At 39.6% G+C, this 8,781-nt stretch overlaps 1 protein-coding gene across 3 annotated transcripts; it reads left to right on the top strand.

Moving 5' to 3' along the window:
- Positions 1-349: 349 nt before the first annotated feature.
- Positions 350-8,766, top strand: LOC123985317 (rhomboid-related protein 4-like). Of its 3 annotated transcripts, none has more exons than XM_046072796.1 (8): positions 350-395; positions 1,913-2,068; positions 2,719-2,839; positions 3,494-3,626; positions 3,935-4,023; positions 4,717-4,758; positions 7,421-7,567; positions 7,731-8,766. In XM_046072796.1, the coding sequence occupies exons 2-8, from the start codon at positions 1,925-1,927 to the stop codon at positions 7,868-7,870; spliced, it is 816 nt and encodes a 271-aa protein (XP_045928752.1). In that variant the 5' UTR covers positions 350-395; positions 1,913-1,924; the 3' UTR covers positions 7,871-8,766. The 3 variants fall into 3 exon arrangements, with proteins under 3 accessions (XP_045928752.1, XP_045928750.1, XP_045928751.1); XM_046072794.1 differs by having other exon boundaries at positions 357-395; positions 2,719-3,028; XM_046072795.1 differs by having other exon boundaries at positions 366-391; positions 2,719-3,028.
- Positions 8,767-8,781: the final 15 nt, after the last annotated feature.

The raw sequence follows: 8,781 nt of genomic DNA, 5'->3' as shown, positions 1-8,781 counted from the left end.
AAAACCAAGTAAAAACAAAGATCATTCATTTTATTATTATACTTGAAATATATTTATACTCAATGATGATGGTTTATATAATGTATAATGTGATATTAGTTTATAATAATTTTTTGGGGCCCCTGTCAGTCAGGGGCCCTTGGAATTGTCCTAACTTCTCTCCCCTATACGTCGCCCATGGGGAGACCTGGAGCGCTCAAACTCCTGAGCGCAGGCGGACTTGAGTCCGCGTTCATGGACCGCTGAGGTTTCGGTTTCGTTTCTGGTTCTGTCTCTCCAGGAGCGCGCAGACGGAGGCGCTGGCTGACACTTTGGGATGAATGTGTTGCAGCTCCACCACCTCACGCCAGAGAAATACAAAACTTAACTAAAGGCGACCGTCGGATGAAGTGTGAGTATGTAAAGTGTGTTCAGATTTATTTTAAGAGTGATTTTAAGAGTGTGTCACAGTTTGGATCCTGAAGTGTTTTCTCTTGTATGAATCAGCTGCTCTATTGTTTTCATAAAAACGAAAAGAATGGGGAAGAGGAGTAATTATAGTGTCTTCCTTGTTGCAGCACCCTTTTTTATTTCTTTACAGCCTTCAGGCGTGTATTACGTTTTCATTAATTAATAAACTAAGCCTTTATTTTACCTCTGAAGATGTTATGATTTAGTGTGAAACTACCTTCTTTTTGTATGTGTGCATCACATCTGTCCACTGGAAAGTCTGAAGTAAAGTTAATAAAGTAGAAAAAGTTCCACATTTTAGTAAATAAATACCCTATTTGCTTTCTTGCTGAGAGTTAGATGAGAGAATTGTGTGAACTCAAATGGTCTGATAACTTTCTTACACTGCTGGAATTTAACCACATTTACTCTGGTAGGGGAAACTGGTGCGGTGAAGCTAGTGCGTTCAAAATATGATACAAACTAGTTTTATGGGTCTGCAATTAAATGGTGTAACTGTTATCTCTGCAATACAGACAGAAATACATGGTATAGTCTTAAACAAAAAGAGAAATCATACCCTGCACAGCTCCTCCAGGTCTTCGAGAAGACCCATTCCCTCTTTGCTGGCAGTCCTGGGAGAAACCCCCTCATTGAGCATGTTGTTCGCCTAAAGGATGGACGACCAATTCACCAAAGTCCCTACCATGTGCCACAACATGTAGTGGAAAATATACAGCAGGAGGTGGAGGAGCTTTGCGGCTTGCTCTGGTGCAAAATGGGTGCACATGGGAGGAGCAGTTGCAGTGCCGGGTCCCACCTTCTCTTCTTCCTCCATGTCCACCTTCATCTCCATCAAAGCCTAGCTTTTTGACGTTGCGGTCAAGTTGCATGTTTGGTACCCTGTAAACGTAGGGTGACAGCTCTCTTTGTTACACATACTAATATACACTGACTAAAGCTACATTTAAGAATTCACAATTGTTCTCCGGCATCTGGATACCAATGGCAGGTAGTCCAGGCCATGTGCTTCTCTTATGTGTGTGAGTGTGTAATAAACATGTTGTGGGGACATAAGTCAGTTTACACATTGTGGGGACTTTTCTTCCTTATGGGTACAAAACGCATATCCCCATAACTTAATTCATAACATTTTAGAGTGAAAACTTAAGGTTAAGATTATGGAAGTAGTGTTTAGGGTAAGTCTCCAGGAAATGAATGAAAATAGTCTGGAAAATAACAACAAATTGTTTCTTCTCAGATTTAACAAACCAGATAACTTGTGAGCTTTTAGAGGTGCTAGTACCTTTGGACAGAGCTAGCTGTTTCCCTCTGTTTCCACTCTTTGTGCTAAGCTAAGCTAAGAGGTTGCTGAGAGTAATTTCATATTTAGTGTCAATCTTCTCATTTAAGTCTTTGCAAGAAAGCAAATGAGTGTATTTGCCAAATTGTCGAACTTAAACCTTTAACCACCTCTCCTCAGGGTGCTGTCAGGATGCAGAGGGGTTTCCAGTTGGGCCTGCTGCTTCTGGCCGTCCAGCTATTCCAGGAGGGTCTGGGCAACATCCCAGCAGTCACCCTGGCTGTCCTGGGATTCAATGTGTATCTTTACATGTTCCCTGCTGCTCCGCTGATGAAGGTAATTCATCACTGAAACATTAGGAGCATCTCTACTGCTACTCACTCTGCCACTGGACTCTTGAGTTGTCAATTCAAAAACAACAATTTGTCATTTTCACGGGAGGTTATGTGCTGGACTTTTTCTTGGTTGGGACCAGAAACCTCCTGGAGTCCCAAGAAATAGTTGAGCACACAACCCAGCTTAAAAGTGAAGACATTTTCACACTTTGGTTATTCTACTGATTAAATAAATGAGATATAGGGCGTGAGGTGCTTGTAGGTGGATTTTGTTACTGTTGGACAGAGACGTGTCCTTTTTCCAGTCTTCGTGCTAAGGTAAGCTAAATGGCTGTAGCCTAAAATATTTGGTGGACAAATATGAGATTGGTATTGATCTTTTCATCTGTGCGTTTAAAATGTTGATCAGTGTTTTCCAAAGCTCAAGATAACTTTCCCTAAATATCTTGTTTTGTCCGCAACCCAAATATATTTAGTTTACAGTTATAGAGTAAGCTAGTATAGAGTAAAGACACCAGAAGATATTCACATTTAAGAAGCTGAAATCAGAGAATTTTTATTACTCAGATTAATTTATTAATGATGATCAAGATAGTTGCAGATTCATATAATTATAGTAAAATTACTCCTTTCTGTCCATCCAATCGTCAGGCCTGTGTGAGCCTCCAGTATGTGTACAAGGATAAAGACTGGCGTCGCCTCTTCCTCTCCCCCCTGCACCACGTCGATGACTGGCATCTCTACTTCAACATGGTGTCCTTCCTCTGGAAAGGTATCAGGCTGGAGCGCCGTCTGGGCGGAGGCTGGTTCCTCTACCTGCTGTCAGTCTTCTCTCTGCTCACCGGATTGGTCTATCTGCTGCTGCAGGCAGCGCTGACAACCCTCATGAAAGACTCTGATCTGTTAGCAGGATTCATAGAAGTGTCATCGCACAGTAGGGAGTGTGCTGTCGGCTTCTCAGGTGCAAACTACCTCCGGTGTTGTTGTTTTAACAACTGAACAAAGAAGGTATTTCTGTAGAGTTTTTCAAAGCCAAGTCACAAATTAGTCGACTAATCAGTTAGTTGATTGACACCAAAAGATGCCTAAAATTTTCTGTTTTCAACTTCTAAAATGTGAATATTTGCTAAACAAAACAAACCAAAAATGTCAACTTGTGCTCTGGTGAATTGTGATTATGCATTTTTCCCTTAGAGATCAACATTTTATAGACTTTTATAAATGTCTGACATTTTATAAAGTGATTAATCAATTAATCAAGAAAGTCAATGTCAGAAAAATTATTTTCAGTTGCAGCATTAAAACAAAAAAAGTTTTCACATGATAAAATTACATCTTATCTTCCTCTTAAATATCTTATGTTTTTATGATGCTGTTGAATTTGATGCCAAGTTTATGAAGCTCTTCAATATAACTGTGTTTCTAGGTGTCCTGTTCGCTCTGAAGGTGGTCACTAACCATTATAACCCAGGTGGCGTCACGTTCGTGTTGAATATTCGTGTGTCCAACCGCTTCGCTAGCTGGGTGGAGCTGGTGCTGATCTATCTAATTGCTCCAGGGTGAGATACTTTAGCAATTAAAGACATAACTCTGAGCAGGTTCTGAGTATGTAATCTGTTCACACTTTAGCACCACATTCAGGCTAATTAATTATATTAATTAATTAATTATAATACAGAAAGATTCACAGGTGATCAACACAGAACAGGAACAGGAACATCTTAGAAATCAAAGTAATGCATATTGAGAAAAATAGTTTACCTTTTCTTAAGTTTCCAAATGTTCGCAGTAGCCCCTACGTCACAGTACAGTAATTACACTGATTAGTTTACTGATTAACGTAGTGTATTTTTTATCTGTGCTTTAGGACTTCTTTGATTGGCCACCTGGCAGGTATCCTGGTGGGTTTGCTCTACACTGTGGGTCCACTGGAGACCATCATGAAGACAAGTGCAGGTCTGAATGTGTGTGTTGCTTTCTAGACCGTTTATATACTGTAAATATTTGTGTTGAATGAGTTTCTTCATCCTGTAACCTAAACAAAAATCTGTGTAGAAGTTTAAAAATGTGTAAAGATGAGGCTGCAGGCACTGAGGGCTTCTTCTTACACACTGTTGTTGTGTGACTTGGTGCACAGCTTTGACTTCAACTACAGAAGACGAGAAGTTTTATTTAATCAAGAGTTGAATCAGAAAAGCAAAACATTGTTGTCATACTTTTTTACTTAAAGAGCTACAGCTTCTGTAATAACTGGTAATATTGTGCTGTGGCTAAAAGCCTCTTAGTTTTGCTAACGCTACAATTATTGATAATGCAAGAAATAAAAACAGGGACAGCATCCCTTGGTTTGCTTTTGTTGATTGGCTACTTACTCATGAATCCCATTTTTGAATTGGTTCTTTAACACACTTCACTTGTATTATAATCCTACAAATACAGTACTTTCTGTGGTTAATTTCATACTGTGTAACTTCACTTGAATATAAAAATGCTTAAAATGTTTGCTCATTTTAAATATTTAATTATAAATCAACTTCTGGATGTTAACATCTGACATCTGAATGTTAACTGTGCCACTAAGTTAGTGCATGTCAACAATTAATATGAAATATTTTCTCTGACTTTTTTTTTCTTTTTCCCCCCTGTCAGATGGAAATAATCCTCGAACAAGTTCATACTTCAACTTTTCAGGTACGATATAGTATTTGAGAAAACAGACTTAAAGCAGCAGTGTGCAAGATTTAGTGACATCTAGTGGTGAGGTTGCAGATTGCAATCAACTGAATACCCCTCGCTTCACCCTCCCCTTCCAAGCATGTAGGAAAAACTACACTCACCGGCCACTTTTACAGGTACACCTTGCTTGTACCGGGTTGGACCCCCTTTTGGCTTCAGAACTGCTTTATTTCTTCGTGGCATACTTTCACCAAGGTGTTGGAAACATTCCTGAGAGACTTTGGTCCATATTGACATGATAGCATCACACAGTTGCTGCAGATTTGTCGGCTCCACATCCATGATGCGAATCTCCCGATGCACCACATCCCAAAGGTGCTCTGTTGGATTAAGATGTGGTGAATGTGGACGCCATCGGAGTACAGTGAAGTGAAACCAGGTTGAGGTGATTTGAGCTTTGTGACATGGTGCATTATCCTGCTGGAAGTAGCCATCAGAAGATGGGTACACTGTGGTCATAAAGGGAAGGACGTGGTCAGCCACATGTAGGCTGTCTCGTTTAAACGATGCTCAAATGGTACTAAGGGCCCCAAAGTGTGCCAAGAAAATATACCCCACACCATTACGCCACCACCACCAGCCTGAACCGTTGATACAAGGCAGGAAGGATCCATGCTTTCATGTTGTTTACGCGAAATTCTGACCCTAGCATTTGAATGTCGCAGCTGAAATCAAGACTCATCAGACCAGGCGACGTTTTTCCAATCTTCTATTTTCTAATTTTGGTGAGCTTGCGTGAATTGTAGCCTCAGTTTTCTGTTCGTAGCTGACAGGAGTGGCACCCGGTGTGGTCTTCTGCTGCTGTAGCCCATCAGCTTCAAGGTTCGACGTGTTGTGCGTTCAGAGATGGTATTCTGCACACCTTGGTTGTAACGAGTGGTTATTTGAGTAACTGTTGCCTTTCTGTCATCTCGAATCAGTATGCCCATTCTCTTTTGACCTCTGACATCAACAAGGCATTTTTGTCCACACAACTGCTGCTCACTGGATATTTTCTCTTGTTTACTGTAGAACATGGCGGTGGAATATCCGGGCACTAATGCAAACATAATTATCCTGCCATATTCTACCAATAGATCCCCATGTTGGGTCAGATGTGGCCAGACTGGGCCAGTTGAGGCCTGGTCCCCACCTTCACCAGCTTTTTAAACAAAAAATACTCTATTAACTATCTGTCCCAGCAGGCTGGAGGATGGTGTCAATCCTGTGGTCTGCAGACAGCCTTTTATATCCCCCTCTGGACTGGTTTGCTCCCTCCTTTCCTTATGGTGAATGTCATGCTGCTTACATGTGTTGTTTTACCAATTAACACTGTTCTCCAGCTGTCATATATTACTGTATTGTTGACTTTCTATATTTTTATACTACTGGATAAGAAGTTCACCAAGTTTACATTTCAACTTCAGTCTCACTGTATTTTTTTGTAAGTTATGCATGCGAAATTTGACACACAATTATATTTCTTAAAAAATTAATACAAGAATAACGTCTGTAATGCTGTTTCTTACAACACTCTTGATGTTATGCTGGCATTTTTCTGCTTTCTGCTTATCATCTCTGTGATGTGTTTTCGTCAAGCATCTGTCGCTTTTTATGTCATCCACTATCTGGCGCGATTTCAGCAAGCCTCTGTCTGGTTTTTCTGTCATCAAAAATTCCCTCAGCAGGTTTGCTCACAGTTCACACAGGCTGTAATAATCAGAGGTTAGAAGTTGACAATCAAACCCTTAATCAGTAATTAAACATGTGGTCTCAATCGGTAATTAAACATCTGCAGCCTCTCCTGCAGTCAATCCTCCCACTCAAGAATCTAACCACAGTGAGCTTGTTTCTGTGTTCATGACTACAGTTCACTACTTATAAGTAAAAAGAAGGCACATCTAGGTGAAAAGAAAATGATTAAGAATGATTAATGATTAATACTAATTAAGGATAATAAAATGATTAAAAATGATGAATTAAGAATGATTACTTATTGATACTGATTAAAGATAATAAAATGATTAAGAATGATTAATTAAGAATGATTAATTTATGCAACACCCATATATCTTACACATTGGTCTTTAAAGGGACAGTATAATATATACAGGTTTTGTTTGATCATGGTTATTCAGTAACTAAGGGTACCACTAGTGCTGTTTGCCTCAGTGCCTTTTTTGTTACTACCGCTGAGAAACGTTAAAATGCTACACATAGTGTAATGAAAGAAGAAAATGGAAAGGAGAGTATTCATAACATACTGAAAAAGCAGGGATACACTCTGGAAAATGATTTGTACTGTTAATTAGATTGTAATCAGTGGGGCACATTAATTGGGGAACCTCTTTTTCTGGGCTTTTTCACTTTGCAAACCTAGTACATGCACAGAAAAGATATATAACTCAATAAAGGAGAGGGAAAAAGCCAAAAACCATAATACCACCTCTTTAAGATTACCATGTTGCTTTTGAATGAATTCAATTCCATTGCATATTATGTTCTCATTTTCTCAAATGTTTTTTATGAAGTGGCACCCTAAAAACAAAACCGAAGTACACACAGCCATCCACTATTGTGTACTGTTGGGTCTGTTTTTAATGTAATTTTATTGTCTACATGCGTGTAAATGTGTTAGGTTACAGTGGGACTACACGAGAACACTCAGAAGATCCACAGCATGCAGAAGATCATACTGTAGATGATGCATCTAAATCTGATATTGCAAGACTGACAGAGGAAGAGCAGTTAGAGATGGCGATCAGAAACAGCCTGAATGATGGAGGTAAGAGAGAAAAATGACAACTAATGGACGGAGGCTGGTGTGTGCTGTTGCTGCTGAGCAAAATGTTTTATTCCTACCAGTCAATTGGTTTAAAGTCAGTACAAATAAGAGCCAAATAAATGTCAGAAACGCACACATTTAGTAATGAGATCATATTTTTTAGGACGAACCAGGCAGAGAGAAACTGCACGTCCAGCTTATGGTGTCCACCCCACTGCGGAGGAGGTGAGACTTGAGGAGCTCAGGAGGAGGAGATTGAGGAGGTTTGGAGAAGTTTCCAACAAGGGGAGGAGAAGATTGTAATAATGACACTTTCACAATATCTCATATAATCAGTCTCCTACCAACAGTACATCGCAGTGTGAAAACTGTTGGGGTAGCTTCTTTCCATCACTCTGTCTACTTTGTGCTTTTGTGTTTCTCGTGAGGACTTTCTTGTTGAGAACACACCAGATCTTATCACTGCTTTATGGGCAGAAGCTGAATGAAGGATTTGGTCTGTGCGCTAGAAATAAAACCCTATAACGTTTTCTTTTGAAGAGACATTTACTGTTAATCTTCAAAGGAAAAGTTTTACGAATACGCTTATTTGCTTTCTTGTTAAGAGTTGGATAAGTAGATCAATAACTCTCTGTCTGTACTCAATGTATGAAGCTACCACCAGCAGCTGTCTAACTTAGCCTGGCTCTGTCCATCTGTAACAAACTCTGTGTGGCAGATTATTGCTTGGTGGGGACCAGTTGTCCAGCTAAGCAGAGACTAGAGGAAGTTACTGATCACTTGACGGACACTTGATATGATCTGGTCACTTCCATGTACATAAATGTATATTTGCAGATTTTAAATGTACCCTTCCACAGGCACTATCACACTTATAATAATTTATTTTACAATGCATTCTATATTCTGTAGGATTGCCGCTCTCTTTATTGTTTACTTTTTCATCTTCTGTAAGGCCTACTTCATAGCTGGCATTTTTTCTGTTCTGACTAGGGAATAGTCGAACTCGAACCTTTCCTTAAAAACCGTCTGCTATTAGATAAAATGTTTAGCTCCTGGACGTAGACTTGTTTGTTGTTAAAAACAACAACATTTACCAGGACAATGTACATACAGGTGGATTTTTCAGTTTATGCCGATTAACCACTTCCTATTGCTAACATTCAGTGTTTGTTCCCTTTAATCTTTCTCCAACCTCAGCAAAGTTTATTTTT

Source organism: Micropterus dolomieu, linkage group LG17 (genome assembly GCF_021292245.1).
Source record: "Micropterus dolomieu isolate WLL.071019.BEF.003 ecotype Adirondacks linkage group LG17, ASM2129224v1, whole genome shotgun sequence".
Taxonomy (NCBI): Eukaryota; Metazoa; Chordata; class Actinopteri; order Centrarchiformes; family Centrarchidae; genus Micropterus; species Micropterus dolomieu.
This window is presented reverse-complemented; position numbering and strand designations above follow the sequence as displayed.